Source organism: Sphaerodactylus townsendi, linkage group LG12, assembly GCF_021028975.2.
Source record: "Sphaerodactylus townsendi isolate TG3544 linkage group LG12, MPM_Stown_v2.3, whole genome shotgun sequence".
Classification (NCBI taxonomy): Eukaryota; Metazoa; Chordata; class Lepidosauria; order Squamata; family Sphaerodactylidae; genus Sphaerodactylus; species Sphaerodactylus townsendi.
The window spans coordinates 32,232,584-32,254,779 of NC_059436.1; the positions used below are offsets into that span (position 1 = coordinate 32,232,584).

Here is a 22,196-nt window from a genome sequence, read left to right on the forward strand (position 1 = left end):
AGCCTCTGCAGTTGAAAATAATTAGCTGGGAAAGAAGCTAGTTTTGAAGTGTCCATGGGAATTTTTTAAAAAAAGAATAGAATCAAAGATACTTAAAGGGATTTATTAAAAGAATGGAAACTCTCATACATGTTGAGTAAACATTCCTCACTGGAGGCCGGAGAGTATGCAGGTAAAACTCCCCAACCGCAGAGAGCTTTTGCAAATGATGCATAGCTGCATTTTTGATACATGTGCTCAGAATCTGAAGTTTAGGTTCCAAAGTCAATTCTTGTTCCTATCTTGTCACTCCCAGATTATTTCAGAGGCTCAGGCAAAATTCATCCCTCTCACTACTGGTGAGGAGGCTTTCACTGTTCCCACGCTGGGTTTCTAAATTCATAGACGGCCCGTGAAGAAATGCAGATCGATGGCTGCATCCTCACCCTCCTGCACTTTGGGAGGAACGAGTGGTTTTGGCCTTGGGCTACAGGAAACCACCTACACGATTCCCAAAAGAAGTAATTGGACTTACACAACCAATTTTGAAAAACTAGAATGCCTGTGAGAAACATCCCATCTCCAAAAATCATCATGCAGGAATTACTTTCTGGCATCCCTTCAGAAAAGGTGCAAGGTACCCTTCCAAGGGGGCAATTAACTGCACGGCAACCTTTCTTATTAATGTACTGTCGAAGGCTTTCGCAGATGGATTCAACTGGTTGTTGTTGTGGGTTTTCCTGGCTGTGTGGCGGTGGTCTGATAGATCTTGTTCCTAACGTTTTGCCTGCATCTGTGGCTGGCATCAGAGGTGCATCACAGAGAGAAGTGTGTTTCCACGTCAGGCTCTGATGCAACCTCCTGGAGAATACCAACTCCACAGATCACAGCCAACGACCAGGAATTTCAAGGTCCTGAACTACCATACAACCGCCTAAGCTCTGAAGGAAAAACCACTTCAAACACACTACTTATTAATCCCGCTTTCTTCCACACATGTCTTATTTTGGGCACAAAAAAGGTTGACATGAGCATAACTTACAGAGCATAACTACTCATGCATAGTAGTGGAGATCTAAACTAGCTGGGCTAGATGGTCTTTGATGTCAAGGACAAGTTTGATTTGGAAACAAGATTGCTCAGTAAAGTTCTGTTGGCAGAAGCCCCCTCCCTCCACTGGAAGAAGTAAGTGACCCAAACCTTTTGGCTACAGTGAGAGGGGAAAAAAAGGAAAATTAGTTTGTTTCTTGAGTAATGAATCTCAGCCAATCCTCTAAGGTCTCCAATGTCCAGAGCTCTGAACAACAGATCCAGAAGTAATCAGCACCATCTTTGACATACGTGGAAAAGGAAATGATCAATGCATAACTCCATAGCAATCGCTTGCCCGGCTTAAACCCCGCCTCCATTGTTAAGACATGCTCTCTCACTCGATCTCATGCGCTGGAAGTTAAGAGCAAATAGCACACCCAGACCCGGCCATCAACAAACAACAGAAGTCTAAAGCAGAAGAGGGACTCCGTTAGTTTTAGCAAGACACTTTGAAAACTTGACATTGTTTCTTTGATCTCACTTTCATATAAGAAACTGGATTAAAGAAAGCCATGTCCCCTGGTGAAATTAGGGCAGGCAGTATAAAAATCCTGAAACCCACAGAAAGAGCTGTTCAGCACGGGCTGACACCAAACGACTCCTTTGGGCCAACAGCCATTAGTTTCACACAAGTAATCCCATCTGCACCTCTCAAGGCATCTGGCAAAGGCAGCAAGGAAAGCTGAACAAAAAAATTAAGAGCGGACACAGTTTGGACCAGCGCTGATCCTGACCTGACTGGAATTATGCAAAGATGCACTTTACTGTTGGAAAACGTGTTTGTCTTCAGCTACTTTCTGACTGGGAGAAGAAATCCAGTTTTCATTGGGTGGTTTCAGTGACACTTTCATCATCGTGTGTGTTCAGGTTTCCAACTGCAGGAGACTCTGCGGCACAGAAGGTAAGCAGATGCCACGCGAGAAAAGTGTCAGAGGGGTCCCCGGGGGCCCTTGCTTACAATTTTCTGGTTGCTGTTCATGTACTGCACAGCTGTGAACCAAGGAGAGAAGAGTCACGAGGCACAATCCTGCTGGGGGCTTTGGCCCCGACGCCAGGCAGCAGCTCTGACTCTCGGAGCATGACCCAGAGGAACTTCTGTGTAGGGCTTTGTGAAATAAACAAAAGTTACGTAGGGGCAGCATTCTGCTCTGACACAGCTCTTCGTCATTCTGTGCGGACGAAGGGGGCCGGTTAGATTTCTACTTCGGCATCCAGTGACCTAAGCCAGCCTTGGCATTCATTCCCTGGCACTAAGGGACTCCCACCACCCCGCCATCTAGTGTGCCTTTCACTCCAGGAAAGAAGTGCAGAGGAAGACAAGGGAGGCTGAGCAGCTTGTTCTGCTGTTTGTTGTATAATACCTTAGGCTAATTTCATAAGGTATGCTTTAAATCAAAAGTTCTGGAACGCATATTGTGGTTTTCCGGTCTTTGAACTAGCCTGTTCAGACTTCTTTATTCCTTTGACAGAATCAACATTTTAACCTATTGCAAAAAAAGAGCCCAGACTTTAGGATGTGGACTAAACCTGCCAGAAAATTTGGCAAGTGTCAGTCACATTTCGGCCAAGGCACAATTCCTTTGACCAAGACGGCTTCTCTTGTTACCTCCTTGGAGTGTGGATTATTAGCAATTTTACTTCGAGGTGGCTCCTGATTGCAGAGGCAAGTTCCTATCTTCACAAGCTGCCTGGCTAAAACCGAACATTGAGACTGGAATAAAGGAGAAGGAGGGAAAGGCATCTTCAGAGTAAGAATAGCAGTGGTGGCAAAAGACCCTGATGAAGGCAAACAAGAGTCAAGGGCAGGGCTCAAAACCGCCAAAGAAAGGCACTGAGGAACAGAGTCAAAGTTGACAAGTCCCACCTAGCAATATTTAGTCAGATTATGGAGCACGCAGGGTTAAAGATGCAGCAGAGGCGGAATATCCGGCTACTCACGGGCCTGGATGAGCGATGGATCTTGGGAGGAGGCGGTCTTGGAGGGCGAACACTTGGCTGCGGCATCAAATTGGAAACTTCAGTCACCAGCACGTTATGCAGCAATTACCCCCACATACATATAGCTGGCTGGAATGGCATCCCATCAATGCCTTAAACCCGATTGACACTTTTGTGGGAGGAACCAGGGGATGAACACAACAATACCGGGGGAGGAAGTGGGGGGGGGGGGAAGTGTAGAGACTTGCCTCTGTTCTGCTGTAAACTACACCTTGCTGGCCAGATCACACACTTTAAGCATAGTGTCCCCGCCTCCAAATATAAACAGCAGACTATTGGTACTGAGATGTCGTTTAAGTATGGTAAGAAGAACCTGTTTCCTAGTCGAGCAGAAAGACCACTGGTGTACTTCTACGTCATACTGTTCTGTGCATCACAGCAATGTAAACACACTTTGGAAGAAAAAATAATTTTAAGCACTGCACTAAGGAATCTAAGACACTGTGCCCACAAAGGACAAAAGCAACAATTTGATTCATGAAGATGGGCAAAGGGGAAAACTTGCCCAGACTCTAAGCCTGTTTCTGTGAGGGCCAGAAGTATGGTAGTTCTATGAAAAGAAGTCCTCAGACTCCCTGGACGCAGTTATGGCGCCACACACCACACTCTGGCTACACACATGGATCAGGATTGGATACTGGGGATGTGACTAGCCGCAACCATACTTTTCAGAGCTCTCTCAGCCCCACGCACCTCACAGGGTGTTTATTGTGAGGGGGGAAGGGCAAGGAGATTGTAAGTCCCCTTGAGTCTCCTGCAGGAGAGAAAGGGGGGATATAAATCCAAACTCTTCTTCTTCTTCTTCTTAAACCTTCCACAAATATGATGCTTTGTTCTGCAGTCTCATTTTGGCGGTTACATTAATTTTCACAAAGTATCTCACGAACCCTTTAATTAAATACACAGGGTAAAAAGTCCTTTTAATTAAAAACAAACAAACAAACAAACCTGTGATCAGATCTGAAGTTTAGCTGGCAAGGCAAGCTAGCGAGTGAGTGTGGAAGGCACTATGACAAGGCCACCCCCTGTCTCCTGCCCAGTCTTTGCCGGAGTTTGCCTTTTAAAGTTCAGGACAGAGAGCACAGACAGTGCCATGCTCCAAGCATATTCGCCGGACATGAAAATTATATTTAATAAAAACAGTGTCTGATTTGCAGTTAATGTGTTGAGGCAGCAAAACACATTGTTTCCAAAAGGTCAGAAGGGGAAGCTGTGTTGGAATATCAGCTTAATTACCTGAGCTGCAGGATGAATGGGGACGAGGCTGTGGATGGCCAGGCTGCTGAAGGCAGCTAAATTATGGCTGCAGGCCTGTGGTGGAGAGCCAGAGGGAGGGAGAGCCCTCGTCCTCCCGGCTTTTGGAGCTGCAAATCCCTTTTCTGAAGGGAATTCAGACATTTCCTTCGTCTCACGGACTGGGCCTTCATCTCCTCGAGTCTACCTTGCTGCGAGGCCGCTGCCACTGGAGGGTGCTTGGTGGGGGAGTCAGCCGGTGCAAAGTATCAAAACTGCATGGAATGGTGAGGCCGAGGCGCCTCCCACCAGTTCTCCTGGCTCAACTAACCAAGGACAGGTAAGGGTGCAGCTTGAGCCCACTGTACCATCATGCCACCCTCCTCCGAGACATTCCTTCAAAATTCCTGCTGTGAACAAAACAGCCCCTGCACACGTGCCCCCTGCCCCCACTATCACCCATGAATTGAGCATAAACTGGAAGGGGGAAACACAGCAGTGTTTTTTTTTGTTTTTTTTAATTTAAGCATTTCTATATTTACTTAATAAACACAATACAGGGTCTTTTTTAAAATGCTGAAACAACAACAACAACATAATACAGCTATGTAGCAATCTGAAAAACCACCCAACCACCCTCCAGTGACAGTAAGGTAGACTCAAGAAGGTAGACTCAAGAAGGCCCAGTTTGTGAGATAAAGAAAATGTCTGGATTCCCTTCAGAATTCCCTTCTAGTGGCAAAGGAAAGGATAATTACCAAAGGTCTGGGGAAAAAAATGTTTTTATGGGCACCTAAGGCTCAAAAGAGTACCTACCAGGTGGACAGATGCAGGCTAGGAATTCTTAAGGGACCACTATGTACACAGCCCAGTCTCTGGCTAACACTCACCTCACCTCTGCACAGAACACACAAAAAAGGTTTTCTGCTGAAGAGCTTAATGATCAGCATGGTTCATCTGGTAGAACTGACCCAGGCTAGTTATGGGTTTAAAGTTAAGGACCAGCTTTTTGAATTGCCTGGAAGTTAAACTGAAAGCTAGTAAAGTTTCCTCCTGAACTGGTGAGATGCTTTCCTGGTCATTTTCTCCAGATGGATCCCTGCTGCTGCATTCCAGACTACTGCAGAGTCCTCAAAGGAAGAGTTGCAGTCATCTAGCCCAGAGGTGATCAAAAGATCGGAGCAAATCTTGCTTTTAAAGGGAAGATGTGCAGCTGGCAGGCTGACACTGGTTCTTGGCCAACCCATCCCCTCATCCAGCGTGGTGTAGTGATTAAGAGCAGGCGGATTTTAATCTGGAGAACTAGGTTTGATTTCCCACTCCTCCACCTGAGTGGCAGAGACTTATCTGGTGAACCAGATGTGGTTACGAACTCTTGCATTCCTGCTGGGTGACCTTGGGATAGTCACAGTTCTTCAGAAATCTCTCAGCCCCACCTACCTTGCAAGATGTCTGTTGTGGGGAGAGGAAGGGAAAGGAGCTTGTAAGCCACCTTGAGTCTCCCTACAGGAGAGAAAAATGGGGTATAAATCCTCCTCCTCCTTAATATCCTAAATTTAGAAACCTGAAGTCTAAATCTGAAGATGCATCAGAAACTGCAACTTCCACCTACCACATTTGGACTGTCTGCTGGTTGGAGGTTTTTTCAATGCCAATGATACGACATGAAAAGCTGCCTTATATCTCACAGTCAGGATTGAGGGGAAAAAAACAACCACAAAGGATATTAAACATACCCAACAGAAAACAAAAATCGGAGTCCACTCGGTTTTAATTTTCAATTTTATACCCAATGGCTCCCCATCTATTAGTGAAGTGTATGGCTTTAGCAAGCCCGTGATGGATCCCTATGCCACACACAGCTTCCACCGTGTTTTCCCGAAAATAAGACATGGTGTTATATTAATTTCTACTCCAAAAGATGTGTTAGGGCTTATTTTCAGGGGATGTCTTATTTTTTCCACCATTTTGCACCCCACCCCCCACCACGTGACCAGATCAGCTACTCCGGGGAATCTGTAACTAGGGCTTATTTTTGGAGTCGGGCTTATATTTCAAGCATCCTCCAAAAATCATGCTAGGTCTTATTTTCGGGGTAGGTCTTATTTTCCGGGCTGGTCTTATTTTCGGGGAAACAGGGTAATGGTCCACATGAATAATATCTAGATACAGAGCTTCGCGCACTTCCTTGGGTCCAGCTCGCTTCACCGGATCTTGCTGAGATGGGACAGATGGCAACACCTTTGAGACGGCTTCAGAGAGTCCTGTTACCCCACCCAGACCGGAGCAGTAGACATCTCCAACCTACTCTACCGCACAAAGCTGTGAACGGGGGGACCTTTTCCGGCCAGTCCCCTGGATCATTAGCTCAATTCATTTGCACCGAAAACCAAGGAGAGGTTTTCAGAGGGCAAATCTGTACAAAAAGTCTTTCCAGGCCTCCAAAAGTGTCACAGATGAAAAGCAACAGAGAGACCGGCATCCAGGAGCACATTCCTTTGTGGGCTCCCTGAATATCAAATGGGGAGGTAGTTTTCTCAAAAAAAAAATTGGGGACACCAGGAATACATTCACTCTGCGTACAAAGAAAACCTGTCCGTCGCTGGCTTCAGCGGAGTTTAAAATCACAGCTAATAGGTTAACAACTGTTTTTCCTCTGCTTCAAATGAAGAATATCAGAAAGCCGGGGGAATATTCGGCTTTCCAATTTGTACCGACTGCTCAGTGCTCCCTGCAATGTGTGTTTGACAGGGCTGACATTTTGTACTGCTGTGAGACGGGGGGAGCGGGTGACATTTTTATTCACGGTGGCGTACGCCCTTGTAATGATCAGCCCTGGTCGATGTGCTTACTGCAGCAGCCCCCAAGCCCTCGGAGAACAAACAGGAGTCGAAGGTACCAGCAGCTCGGCTGCCTTGTTAGACACCGCCAGGATCCTAACAAAGAGCAACTGCTGGAAAATTTCACTGTCAAATCCTCAAGGACATTGTCAGCAGAGAGCCAGCTGCATACATTTCTCATTTAAAACGTGGAACATTCACCAATCGGGTATTAAGCAAAAGACAGAAAGCCAGGCCAGGGTTTAAAACTTTCTTATTCTTTTCTTTTTTTTTTTGCCCCTTCCATCGGTCATTTTTATAGCTTCTCACAGAGATGGGAGTTCGGTTTGATGCTGGAATTCACATCTACAGAATCTACGACTGGACTATTCAAGATGAATATCAATGGATACGTACGTGATTATTGGTTGGGAAGGGAGATGTTTTAAGCTGAAAGAAAACGGCCGCAATTATCATGCCAGAAAGACACCAGCATCTCTATCACCAATTAGGTTTGTATATGTCTAAGGACCTGGCAATTTGGAGACGCCATATGACACCCCATCCTACCAGGGCAGCAAACTCATTGGAGACAGGACAGCAGTGTTTGGTGCAGCAAGATTACAGGACAGAAGGGCCTCAGGAAAAACTAGTTTATACAGTTTGTGCCCATCACTGGTAGAAGCAATGATGAAGATTCAAGCTAGTGATTGGGAGGTCTGGCATTGAAACCTAGAAGTAACTGTAGATGATGCACATGAACTCAGTAAGCAATGGTTGTTTCAAGCAGCAATTTTAAAAAATCACACTGCTAGGGAAAAGACTGGGTCTACCACAGTTCCCAACAGCAACTGGTTTGTTAGCATACTGTTTGTCACATAGCTGCTGAGCAAAATCAGGATTCACAAAATACCAGACTGAGCAGCCAGATTTGCCAGTGAGCACAGCTTTGCACCAGACATCTTCTTTCCACCCATGGCCAACCTACCCAGCTCAACCCTTCCCACTCATTTGCACCACGCCTCCCCCTTCACTCCCATTCCATGCTGCCAGCTCCTTCCTGCTTCTCTAAATGCTAACATCGAAATATAATAATAGAGAGTTCTACTTCTTCCCTCCCTGATGATCAAGAAGGCTATTTAAAACCTTATTCCAAACTAGCCTCTATTTTAAAAGAAGCCTCTCTCCTCTCCTGCAGAAGCAGCAGCAATGGCAGGAAGAGAAAGTGTGTGTGGAAGGGAAGGGAGGAGGATCTAGCCCATAGTCCTGTTCTTCAGTATCATGTGGTCCAGGGAATTGCTTTGTCTCTTTCATTTTGGGGATGGGGGGGGGGGGGAAGAGAATCATTTTTCAAATGACATCTCCTTTATGAGACCTGTAGCACTGCTCAAAAGTCATAGCACAAAGCTCATTGACTTGCAACACTGAGCATAGGCTCAGATTAAGCGATTGAAAGGCCAGTGGTCCATCTAGTGCAGGGGTAGGGAACCTGCGGCTCTCCAGATGTTCAGGAACTACAATTCCCATCAGCCCCTACCAGCATGGCCAATTGGCCATGCTGACAGAGGCTGATGGGAATTGTAGTTCCTGAACATCTGGAGAGCCGCAGGTTCCCTACCCCTGATCTAGTCCTAGCACCACTTACCTGGTGGATCTCTCCAGTTCTCCTTCTTAAGAACCTACCTAAGGAACTGATCCAGGGGTCCTTACATGAGCAAACCAAGTCACCGAGCCAACTGATGTCCAGTGTAACTGGGAAAGAAGGATCACAGAATAGGAAAGATTCTGGCCCTGGGCAGGGGATGATGGTGCACCAGCTAACTCAGGAATAGTACAAGGAATCTCCTCATCCCCTTGAGCTCTTCCTGCAGCAACGTGACCCTATTAAGATTAACAGAAAATCTGCCAGTGTGCCAGTGTGAAGAGAAAGCTGAGTGGGTCTTGCTTCCCCATGGCCAAGGGCTTCTTCTTTAACCTGTGGATAATCTCCTGCCCTCTTGCACATCGACTCAACAATCCATTTTTGCATTTTGCAAATGCAGTTGGGTCTCTTCTTCTCACTGACCTCCTAACACCGTGGTGGCGAACCTTTGGCACTCCAGATGTTATGGACTACAACTCCCATCAGCCCCTGCCAGCATGGCCAATTGGCCATGCTGGCAGGGGCTGATGGGAATTTTAGCAGCAGAAGAAATATGCCTACCAGAAACTGCCCTGTGTTTGTCGCCAACAAAGAGGCTGGGTTTTCAGGTGGAAGGTAGACCATGGAGATCCACACAGCCTTGAACTTTTCCTCCATAAGCCTCTAGGTAAGGAACTTTCTCCCTACCCATTCCTGGAAAGGCAATGATAGCTTCAAGCATCCAGAAGGTTGTTCCATATAATTCTTTAAGATTGAATACAGCTTAAAGGCTGCAGCAACTCAGTAACCTACTAGGCCAATAAGTTGAGACCATGACAGACAGCAAAGATCGCAAAGAACTTAAGTGGGCTGGCCCATGAAGATGACTTCTCCTTCTGCATCTATGTGCCTTCAAGGGAAGGAAATGATCACAAATCCACAGGCTTCCATCAATTTTTCTGTAACCAGGCCTTTTGAAGGTTCTTGTATTACTCAGATGTGACCTTAATGAAGTAACACACTTTACCTAACACTAGAACCATCTGAAAGTTTGTACGGGCTTCCTTCTTTTCTATCACCGCAAGACAGACTGAAAGGGTGAGGACGCATCTGATGTATTTGCTACTTCTAAAGATACATTAACTTTTCTTCTGATCAATCTAATATGAGCAGCCTAAGAGGCATGGCCCTGGGGCCATTTAATGCAACATGTGGCATGGCATTCATTTTGCATTGATAATAGAGCAGGAAAGCGAGTCAAAAACCTCTTGCAAATCGTGCAACTTCAGCAGCAGTAATGCCCTTTCCAAAAAGGTTTGGGTATCAACAGCTTCTGCAGCCGTGCAGGTAGAACATAGAAGGAAGAAGTCTACAGATTAAAGAAACACAGGATTTCGAATACTGGACACTTTCTTTCAATTAAGAGCATGGACATTTGGTCAAATCTCAGATCTCAAACGTCATTTGCTCCCTCCAACAATCCTGACAGTTTACCACCGAGAACCCCACCACTTTGCTATCGGTACACATGTGTGCAAGAGACACACCCAGTAGGAGGAGAGTCTCAAGCATGGCACGAGCAACATCTATTGCATTCTGAGTAACTGGCTGGAAATTACACAGCTAACACTGTTAAGATGGAAAGCATTAAGATGCAGGTCTCCCTCATGCAGAGAAGGAAACAAAGACATGACCACCTCAGCAAGGGGGCCAACGGGAGTCTTGCTTGCCCCAAAGGGACCAGGCGTGAAAGCTGCACAGCAGAACAAAGGAGCCAGAGCGCCTTCCTCTCCCCACTGTCCAAATGTTACTTTTGTCATGTCAGTGAAGGAGCTGGCTTATCCCTTTTTCATGAAGCACGGAGGCTGCGATGCAAAGACTGCCAGGAAGTCTGAGAAGCCCGTGCTAAACTTCAGACCAGTGGTGGGATTCAAATAATTGAACAACCGGTTCCAGTGGTGGGATTCAAATAATTTAACAACTGGTTGTTTGCAAGTCACCATTTTAACAACCGAAGTGGTGCGAACTGGCTGAATCCCACCACTGCTTCAGACTGTCCATACCACGAAGAGAGAGGAAAACAAACACCTTTCTTGGGACGGAGCAAGAGGTTGGCCTGGAGCCTCTTCAGCTGCCCAGACATTTTGCTGCATTCTTCCTCTTTGTCAGCAGATTAATAACTGACACCAGCGGTGGGCAGGAAGGACAGAACTGGCTGCCAGCGACAGTCAGGCTCGCCTTAATGAGTTAAAATTAAACGTTGCAGTTGGCTCCCAAGCCCATCCCCCTTCCAGCTAATCTGTCACTTAATGAAGAAAAGCGCCCAGCGTAGGACAGCGAGAGAGCGAGCTGCCGGCTCACTTTCAGCGAGCTGATTAAGGATGTTCAACCCGGCAGCCGGCAGACCTCTCCAACGAAAATAAATAGACTGTATGCAAATGTGTTTGTCACTCTGACAGCACATCTCAATTAAGGCATCTTGCTGGGGCTGGTGGGCTGCAGAGCTGCCGCAGCCACAGCAAGCCAACTGCATTACTGATCCAGGGGGCTTGACCCTCGTCGGCATGCATGCATTTAAAAAAAAAAACCTGCTTCCCTTCGCTCTGCACACTGATGTAATGCTGGGACACATGGACTGCAAGTTATAGCAACGGATTGGGGGCGGGGACGGACACACACACCCCTCTTTCATCCTTCCCTCATTCTGAGGATGTGCAGCTTTCGTTTCAGAGGCATTATTAGAGTTTTTAAATTATTCGCAAAGTTAAAAGGTGACGGGGAAATATTTAATTCAATCTTTGTAGTGTTTCCAGAACAAAAATTTCAAAGCAAGAATTACCACTCGCCGTCTGCGCTGCTAAATACGATCACTCTCCCAGAAAGTGGTTGAGGGTCTTTATTTTGAGAGTTTCCAAGTTTAGGACAGACGTCGCCACAAATTCAGAAGAAGCTTTGGGGGCACTGAAGATTTGCACCCGGGCAGCAGTTAGTATCCTTTCCTCATAGTCAAGTGAGACCCCTGAAGGATCCCCCTTCAGTTTCAAGCCACAGGTGATGCGTACCGAAGGTAACAACAAGGGGAGGGGTGTGTGTGCCATGATTTTCTTTGAGAAGGCCTTTATTAGTAACCGAGACCTTCTGCACTTCACATACATCCAGGCAGAATCCCAAACACAAAACAGTCATTTTGCTTGGTCTTGTTATTGGTTTTAATGACAGCGAATGGTGTACTATTAATGAAAAGAGGGACGCTGCCTTTTGTGAGAAGAAAACAGCAGGTGTCGTTACCTCAGTCTAACACCCATAATGGTCAATGAGAAATAAGGGGGGGGGGGGAGCCAGTGTGCCTGTGCCTTAAGAGTACCTGAACTAGAATGAGAGGCTGGATGAACTCCATATTCCATTAGAAAGACTGAAATCCTATTCAAATAATAAGAGGGAGATACAGAGGTGAAGGCAAAAGCAGCCAGCATGAAGATACTCCAATATCTGACTGCATTTTGGGCCCAGGGCAACGTAGATTTCCCAAATGGTGGGAATTTAATCAAATAAATGTGGTCCCCACCTCCACAAAAGACCATAGTTATAGTTTACAAAACTTTAAATGTTAATCCTCCTCGATGGTGTTCTTCCACAGGAGTACTTCCCATGAGAACTTAATGAAATCAAGTGTTATTTTGACCTCTTGATCTGTAATGTCTATTTAACCCCTTTATGTATATTTTGACCCCTTGATCTGTAATGTCTATTTAACCCCTTGATCTGTAATGTATATTAAATGGCAGATTTACACTAAGTACTGACAAACCCAGTGATAACATGAGAACCATATCTCCCCCTCTTCACACAGCAGCAGCACAACTGGGAAGTTGGTTTTCAGGAGTACACAAGAGCAGTTTTTAAAAATTATCAGCCTCTCTAATCCGGGCTGATTTTCACAAATATATTGCCAGAGACATAATAAAAATCCCCTGCCTGCAGAGCACCAGAGTCAATACAACAATGTGGAGTGTGCTATTAAAGAGCCATTAATTGATTTTCCAACTGCAGTTCATTGCTTTTGCTGTTCAAAGTGTGCCAGTGTGCTTATAATAATAAGGCGTTTGCGGCTGACACTAATGATTGGGCTAGATAACAGAAGACACCTTCAACACAGCTGTAGGGAAGGCACATGTAGCCGTTCCCTGTAATGGCAGAGGTAGGTTGCTTCCCAATGCTGTGAAAATATAACTATATTCAGGAATGCAAACACAGCCTGAAAAATGCCTTATGAGCAAAAAGGTGCATGAAGCACACGCAGGCATCTCACAGAGGCTTCATCCCTGAGCCTGTGGAGGCTTTGGAGTAAGCCACTTACACAAATCAGTAGGAGCTGTGTGCAGAGCCAGACTGCTGCATGTGACTCCAAATGTACGTGGGCTTGTAGTGGTATATAAGGAGTATACAGTCCTTTACACAGCACAGCCATCACAGATACCGCAGCTCCTCCAAAGTCCTTCTGTTGTTTTGTGTTATTTTTTGCATGCGACCCTCAAGTGCATAGATTTTCATGGCGACACCACAAAGCTGAGATTTATTGCATGTCTGCCTACAGCAAAGGCTAAAAAGCAAGCCAACATCTTGTAGGCCTACCTGAACAGTGCACTTGAAATGCTAACTGCATACATCCAAGACACACCAGTGCTCTCTGAATGCAGAGAAATGGCTCCACCCCCATACCTGTCCAAAGTGCACCGTGATGGGTCGCCTGTCCTCTCGCAGTCTAGGATCTCTCTTTTCAGCCAATGGAGAAGGAGCTGTCCGCGGGAGCGAGTCTTCTGGCACTGTGGAGCAGCCATTCTCAGCAATGTCCTGTATGGTAGCAAAAAAGTGAATTGCATGGCCAGGAGCACTCTCAATTGTGAGGCATAGACAGAGAAAAGGGACTTTGAGATTAAAAAAAATCTGACTGAGCAAGTTCTGATGTTAGCATTGACAATGGCAGAAAAATAAGCATTCACTAAAGAGAATATTTACCCCACATGGCTCTGCTCAGTTACAGTTTAAATATGGATATACACAGGAAGTTGACCTCCCCTTCATTTCACCAGTTGGAAGCCAAAACGGAGAGCTTCTCTTGTGAAATGACCAGAAGAGGCAAAGGTGTGTCAAGTAATGCTGAACTGTTCCTCAAGTGATTGGTCACTATTCAGAGAAAATGGATGTGAATAAGCAAGGGAATCTCGGAGATGCCTCCCAGCAGGCAGTTCAAGACAGTTTGGGCAAGTTCACCAACAAACTTGAAGGGGAGGGCTTCTTCGAGGGGCCCTTTGGGGGAGGGCGGTATACAAATAAAGTAAATAAAACAAATAAACAAACAGAGAAAGATCAGATGAAGGGTCCAGCCAGAAAGATCACCCCCCTGAATGGGAGACAGCTCAGTGAGCCAAAACTAGAGAGTGAGGTGAAGCCAACCTTGCTTAGGGTGTACATTCTCCCCTTGTTACATATCTTAGATTTGACTGGACTCCAACAGATCTGCTGTTGATGGCAAGGGCTCCCAACACACTGCACATATCAGTTGCTGTCTGAAAGGGGCACTTTATGGACTGGACACTCCTTATGCTTATGCAGCCTTTTCATTTATGTTGAGAAGTCTGGAAGCTGTGCGGCACGCAGGTGCGACGGTTCACTTAAAAAGAAATTTAAACAGGCTGATTCTCTCCAATTTGAATTCAAGACTAGCAGATATTTGTTGAAAGCCACGCAAGACCACTTCTGCACTAGGGTTGCCCACATACCAGATGGGTTTTGCACTTGTTTATTTTGAAAGCCATTTTGGATCTACTGTATGTTATCAAAAAAATGACCTGGATCCCCCCCAAATATTCAATTTGGTCTCCACAGCTGCCGTGTCTTCTTTCAAATATACACATATGCACACAAACAGCTGCTCCACTGAAGTTTTGCAGGGTGCTAAAATATTTCAATCTGGTCCACTGGCCAGTTCGCTAAAGACAAAACATCGGCTTAATGTTAAAGATTGTTTAAACTCTTTGACAGGAAGGACACATTCGACCCGAGAACTCATCAGCTCTTTGCCTTTATCAAAGGTAAGTGAGCCAGTGGCTTGAGAACCGGGCTGTGTGAGTGTGGTATACCACGTAATGAAAACATGTTGGAAGAAGCAGACTGGGGGCAGACATAGCAACGACTAGCAGGCAGGAGCTCCTCAAAGATCAGAGAAGATGGAAAGACTTGGACAATCAGGTGAGGAACAAAGCCTGCAGCACGGTGAGCCTCAACCTTAAACCTCTGTGCAACAATGTCAAGGGAATAATGCTTGGTAAATACAGAGAGAGCACCGCACGCACATGCTTTGCAAGACTTGACCCCAAGGCCAGCTGCTTTGATGGACTGACCTTTGACTTGCCCCCGCAAGTTCTTCTTTTGCTCAAACAGTGTAATGAGACATGCAAGCTGATAGCCAATTAGAAATGGTTCTTTTGGACACAGGATGACCTAACACCCTCAGGTCAATCGAAACAAAAGATGGATGGACCTTCTGAGGAACTTTGTCTGCTCTAGACAGACAAAGAAGAGACCTCCCCAGATCCCTCTGGTGGAGCAAGGATTATGTCAAGATAGGCAAGAGGTATGACCACGGAAATTAAGAACTTGTTAAAGAGAAACCCTCAACAAACTTTGTTTGAGCGCTACAATGCCATCCTGCCTTTTTAGAACAAAATAAAGGAATACACTAAGCAACAAGAACCTCAAATGTAAGGTACAACTTTTTGTTGAAGTGATGGAAGCAGAATCTGGCAGGACCCAGGCAAACTAGGAACATGGCTAAATAGTTGCCCTATAGCCCTCCGTAGGGGCAGACAGCAGCCTTCATAACTATGTGGATTCTGAGATGGATTTTGAAGCATACAAATACAGAATCCTAAAACAATTCAAATAATAGAATGATAGACATTATTGACATGGAAAGGGAAACAACACATCATCCTCACAAGATACTTTTTCAAAGTCTGGAGCTATTTCACATTGCTTAGCAGTCACGTGATAAAGGCTTTTGTTACAGTGCTCTCCCTATGAAGAAGACCTAGTACAGCAAAATCCAAGGCCCCTCTAATTTTAACTTCTGAAATAACTATGGATTTTCCTGATTGGTAAATCCATTGCTGAGTGATCTTGGACCGCCTGCAGCCCATGGAAAAGCTACAATGAACCAGGAGTCCTGAAAGTGCAAGGCAGCTGAAAAAAGTACCTAACAAGATTTTGTAGAATATGCAGTATTTCCTCCCACGTTTCACAAAGGAACCACACCCCTCCACACACAAACACCTAAACAACTAGTATGAGACTGGAGTGGAAGAAGCAGCCAACAGCTGCTTCCAGCATGTTGAGCTGGAGATCCCACAAGAAACCATAGATAACAAGAAGATTACGTAGAATATGCAGGGGGAAAAAAGGGAATTGCCGCAAGGGAGGATGTCCCAACACCAGCCACATTAATCTTGAGGTTGCAGTTAGGTTTTCTGCTACAGCCTAAGAGATGGCTTCAGCTCTGTTGTGGCAGAAATTCTGCTTCATCCAGTGATGGAGAGAAAACCACATGGACAGTAGTGCATTTCCTTAAGACATGCAATCTGGACAGGGGCCTTGAGCAGATCTAGTTCACTGTGTGACTGAAAAGTCAATTCGCTTGGAGCGTGTGGGGAAAACACGCTTAAAACTGGTGTTCCTGGTGGCATTTTGGCCTGCCAATGCCATCTCTGTAGAACACTAAGAACCACGTCCTAACTTCCAGACCAACACTGCGCTGACTGCAGCTGCCTAGGAACTTAATAGCCTTACAAGACGCATAACTGCCTCACGTACTTCATGTGTGAGGTATTGCCCCCTGCACGAGGCCACAGAGGGTCAGGATCAAGGGCCTGGTAAGCTACTCCAGCTTTTTTCTATGATTCTCCATCTGCTTCTCAACAGAACCACTTCCTCTGAGAACACAGAGACTGTCCCAGGTGGTGGGCTAAGCATTGATCTGGAAGTTCTCTTTTCCTAGCAGATGCTGGTCAGGGGCTCCAGAGGTATGATATGTTGTGCATGCAGGTAACCGTAAGGAACCTCTCGCCGAAGTATCAACATCAATTTCACAACACCTCTTTCATCAACACACTGATCTGACAGTCAACAAATCTCTTTACATGACGCCTCCCACAAAAGGTACACATGAGAAACATTGGAAAGGAACGGAAGAATAAGGTCACCATTGGAGGTAGCAAATAAATTAGCAACCTTGGTCGGAGTAACTATGTGTGAGACTGGAAAGCTGGGCCCCAGCTAGATTTCTGATGGTCTCCCACCCCCGCCCTCGCCTCCTGTGCTGCTCAATTCTACAGAGCTCGGTTTCAAAAGGAAGCAAAGTAAGAGCGTGGCTTGACATGGTCGCCTTCCTCCATTTGTGAAAGAGGGGAGAAGCAGCCTTTACTTTATGAAAGTGTTACTGGGCACAGAATGAAGCTGCCACACTGTTCTCTGTTAGTAATCATTTGCTCTCAGTCACGAGGAGGCTGTGCAAATGATTGTGAATGCTTTAAAACCCCAGCCCACAAAACGAAGAAGGGATGGGAAGGGAGCCCCATTCAATCTCCACGATCATATTAGAGGAGGACCTTACATACACCAGGCTGACCTCTCTGGAGGTCAACCCAGCATTTCCCATTTGCAATTCAAATCCAGAGCTGGAGCAGTCCGAGGGCAAAAATGGGCTCTTGATTATATTTGAGAGGTCATCATTGCTATGCACAGACAGAAAAAGCCGCTTTCTCGGCTTCAGAGCATTTAAAAATTCCTTCCATTGCTATAGAGAAACGCCACTCCTATCTGGCAACGGAGACCACGTAGGTGATGTTTTAGGCTTGGCTTTTCCTAGCCAAAAGCAGTGACACTTTTTCATGCTAAGTCCGGGAAATATGCAGGAGGTTGCCAGGTCAAATCCAGAGAAGCCTCAAATTAGTCACCCAGAAGATGGGGGAGCACCGTCCAAATCTTGGGGGCTGGGGAGAGAAAGCGACACTGCCACTTTCTCTGCTTAGAGAGATTAGGTGCTGTCATTAGCAAAGACACCAAAGGTGAAATCTGCAGAAGCCCCACAGAAACCGGGCAAGGCTGAACTAATGGAGCACAGAGAGGAACAGCTCCAAAAGTCATGGTGCCGTTCGTAATATCTCAGACTTGGAGAAACCTCTCACTGCCATTTCACAAAGTGAGAGAAAAGAAGATGTCTGGAACCAAGTGGAAGGAAGCACTTTCTTCCCTTTTCAAGGAAAAGCCGCAGTCTGAGAGACACTTGCAACAGTTGTTACAAGAAAAACACCACATAAATAACACACAGGGCTAGGTGAGGTGATGAGAGAGAGACATTTGTATTCCTTGACTGGATTGGAGCCCTCAGAAGGTTCAGAAGAAGCGAAACCAGCGAAATCCGAGTTATGCAGTCAGAAAAGGATCTGTCTGAATATACAAGCTGGATGTTGCACTCATGTTGCCTGTACAAATATCAAACGAGTGGAGTTAAAAGCAGGGCATCTTCGGTGTCTGCGGCGCCAGATGAATTTGTCCTTTAAGTGGGACTCTGGACCCAATCCTTGCCGCAGGTGTGCTTCACTTACGTCAGTTTATCCACTCTCACATTTTACACTGACGACCGACGAAGTGTCCTGTACAACCTGAAAGAACGCTTCTGGCTTCTCAAAAACGGCTTCACATTTTTGGCTGTTTCCTACATGGAAAAGGCTTCCACAAAAGGGAAAGGCACGGAGGTGTTGCGTAAACTGGCTTGTGGGGACATCTCACATGGGCATCTTTTGCTGCACTGCCTGAAGGCACACAATGCAGCAGCCAAGCTGAAACCTAGAAGAGTCCAGAGGGGAGACAGCCCTGGACCCCAAAGAAAGGATATAAATGAAAGAAAGAGCAGCGTGCACACACCCACTTGGGATCTGCACGTTCTTTCAAATCCAGAATTAAATTGAGGTGGTACATTTTGCAATAAGTGAAGTGACCCCCTGACTTTTCACCACAGGGGAGAACGCAAAGAGGGACTGCTTCTGCAGCCCCTCCAGCCTTCGTGAAGAAGCGAAGCAGGGGGCTCCCCTGTCGACTCCCCCCCCCCCCCCACACACACACACTTTTTAGTACAAGGGCACAAATCCCACATCTGACCCTTAATGTATTTTGGGTTTTGTCTGTGAATATTTATAACAGTGGGAAAAATCCAGGACAGCTGGTAATGCATTTTGAAGTGTGTTAACAACACAGCACCAAACAGCACTCCATTGATCACATAATGCTTTCTGTGGCCAAGTATGCCTTCCATTCTTTTTTTTAAAAAAAGAAATAATACAAACTTCAAGTACCTTTTGCTTCAAGCGGTTTTTTACTTCTTTTATTCCCATTTTTGCATGATCTTTTGCCTGCATGAAAAGGAGAGGAGGAGGGGAAATTAGTTTCAGCCATAAATCCCTTTCTGGTTCCAAAGGCAAGCGGGCTTTGGCTCCAGTCCATCCAGACCCACCTTCTCTGATTACCGAGAATGGGAAGAGAAAGAATTGGGTCATCAACCGAAGACATAATGGGTATGAAAAGCAAATACAAAGACAAGAGGTTAAAAAAACAATCTTTAATGAGGAGGAAGGAGATTTTGTTTGCTCCGAAAGCCGAGATTTCTTATTCTTCCCTCTAATTATTTTTTCATCTCTGCCTCAAAGCGTGAGAAGCCAAGTTGCTTTTTCACTGGGGCAGGATCCACCCTGCAGCATATCAGCAAAAGACCAGTAGAGAAGTTTTAGAAATACATTTTTTTTGCTAGTAAGTGAATCACAACTTAGCAGCTCAGTCCTGGGGAGGGGGGTGGGGTGGGGGACGACACACGGAGGATTCAGAATTGATTTTAATTCATATTGGGTTTGGCAAAAAGTTCCTGTGGCAGGGAAATTAAACAGATGGAACATGCAAGTGAGGCTGACCAAGGCGGAAGCCCTTTCAGGTCTCTAGCCTCCAGCTTCCGTGAAAAAGGAAATTTGCAATATTGCAGGATAGACTTCCTCTCCCCTTTGGAACTCACCTTCTGGAATGGGGGTGGGTGGGGCTGAGACTCTTTTTTTGTATCTCGCTGCAACTCAAAGTCACATGCAACTTATCCTCCCAAGCGCCAGTGTTAACACTGCTATTTGAACCCCATTTCCTGAAATTCCTCCACCCCATTTTTTTCCTTGCTGGAGATGTGAGTAGTTTTGAGGAGGTAGTTTTTGTTTAAACATTTTTATAGCCAGCACACTAATAACCATTTCAAACTATTATTGCTACATTTTGTTGATTTTAATTTACTCAAAAGAGCTAAACTAGTGGATTGTCTTTTAATCACAATGAAACAGTTTAGTAGTAAAAAATTAAAAAATTCTTTCTATTAAAATTTACTTCCTAGTTCTTTTGCTGTTAAAATGCTTCTCATTTCTGTTGAGTGATCTGATTAGCACAAAGAGCATCACGAGGTACACCGACTATGCTTAAGAGCAGCCCTCCCCAAATAATCAACACACTTTCTTAGTTTCTGCACCACTTACAAACTTGTAGACTGTCTTCATGGCAGGGTTTGCCTTGGTCTTCACTGTATTCAAAATGGCACCACTTCCTTTCTACATCAGAAAAGCAATAAGGCAGAAAAGAAATCATAGCACCTCCATCTGATTACAGGACAACAGAACTGTTTTCTGGAAAAAGAGTTTGTAAAGTCAATCTCCCCCGCGCCCCCCGCGCCCCCCCCCCAATGACTACAGGGCTATGGGCAGAAAGGGACTCTACTTCCTGGTTCAGATAATATCTTTCTGGAATTCCCCTTTTATATTTTAACATTTTTAAAATGAACTTTTAAAAAATCTGTGGCATCCTTATATTTTTATGAACCATCCAATAATATTCTAAGACTGCTCATTCATACCTGCCAGACTGAAGCTTATATCTGTGTGAGGAAATAATGGCTTGGTCCCAACAGCAATTTCCACCAGCTGAGGGTGATTTCCTACCCATTCCCACTGCAGCTCAAAATACCCCCAAAATGATGCTTCTGGCAGAGAGGAGTTACCCCCTCCCCTCTGAACAGAAACTTCTCCTTCTGGGGACAGCAGCCCCTGCCCCAGGAATAGTATGGGTGGTAGTCAGAAATCCTCTATAGATCCAATCGATTCCTAAATAAGGAAGAACTGTGGATATTTTTTTAAAAATAGTATCCACATGAAGTAGATTTCCAAACTGGCCCTACAAAAAGATGAGGCCTCAGGTTACATAAAAAGTAATATGGCAGTGTGCCATACAGCCTGATCAGTAGTTGGAACAATCCACTGGCTCACGTCACAAACATTTATGTTTTCAAGGAACAGGTGCACACAACCTGAACAAGCTTCTGGCAGCCCTCCTCTCATCCTTTGCATCTAAGAGCTTGATTTTCCTTACAACACTGTCAGAAGCAGAGCCTAGCTGTGGTCAGGAGGAGAATGAAGGCAGGACAGAGGAGAGGCGAAATCCACCCACAGATAATCCCAGAAGATTTAAGACAGAAATGCATGCAAGGCTCTGATATGTCAGAAAGAATAATCGAGCAGTCCAGTTAGTGTTTTATTTATTCTTTGGCGCACTATGGCTACATAATGCATTATTCTGATAAATAAAAAAGTATACAAGAGATAGATAACCATCCCTCCCTCTACACACACAGAGAAAAGGAGTTTATCCAGACACAGCAATCTTTTTAAAGCAATTAACAGATAGATAGATAGATAGATAGATAGATAGATAGATAGATAGATAGATAGATAGATAGATAGATAGATAGATAGATAGATAGATAGATAGATAGATAGATAGATAGATAGATAGATAGATAGATAGATAGGTAGGTAGGTAGGTAGGTAGGTAGGTAGGTAGGTAGGTAGGTAGGTAGGTAGGTAGGTAGGTAGGTAGAGATAGATGGGGGCAGGTAGGCAGGCAGGGAGAAACAGAAAGAGAGAAAAGGAAGAGAAAGAAAGATCTTATTACAAATGGTTTCTCATGTGAGCCTAGACTTTTTTTATTAATTCATAGCATTCTCTTTCTGCCTCTCTTGAACATTATTTGGCATTCTGTGAGAACAACAGGAAAGCAGACATGATATTTTTGGAGGTCTTCTTTTGTTTCTCTCAGAACCTCAGGTCTTCGCTACATCAGCCCTTCACTACAAAGCTCTGCGTGAAAAAGTTGGTGGCTCCAGTTGTAAAAAGTTGCTGCTGCTAATTAACTCGTTTCAGTGACTATCTTGAATATGTCCAGTATTGAGAGGGAAAAAGCATTTACTATCAAGCTCCTGGGAACTATTTATGGTATGGTATTCACAAATATCTATCATATGGCAGAGTTAATTTGTGTCAGTT

General features: G+C 45.2%; 1 protein-coding gene across 9 annotated transcripts in view; it reads right to left on the reverse strand.

Annotated features, from left to right (window-relative positions):
- DENND1A (DENN domain containing 1A) overlaps positions 1–22,196 on the reverse strand; it is a 275,137-nt gene that overhangs the window by 19,204 nt on the left and 233,737 nt on the right. For 5 of the 9 annotated variants that reach the window (XM_048513360.1, XM_048513359.1, XM_048513356.1 and 2 more), the window contains 4 exons: positions 20,358–20,429; positions 19,152–19,208; positions 13,462–13,593; positions 3,010–3,066 (listed from right to left, as the gene is read on the reverse strand). In XM_048513360.1, coding sequence (XP_048369317.1) covers positions 3,010–3,066; positions 13,462–13,593; positions 19,152–19,208; positions 20,358–20,429 — 318 coding nt within the window. The remainder of the gene's footprint in view (positions 1–3,009; positions 3,067–13,461; positions 13,594–19,151; positions 19,209–20,357; positions 20,430–22,196) is intronic. The other 4 variants (XM_048513362.1, XM_048513361.1, XM_048513358.1 and 1 more) reach the window with 1 other exon arrangement.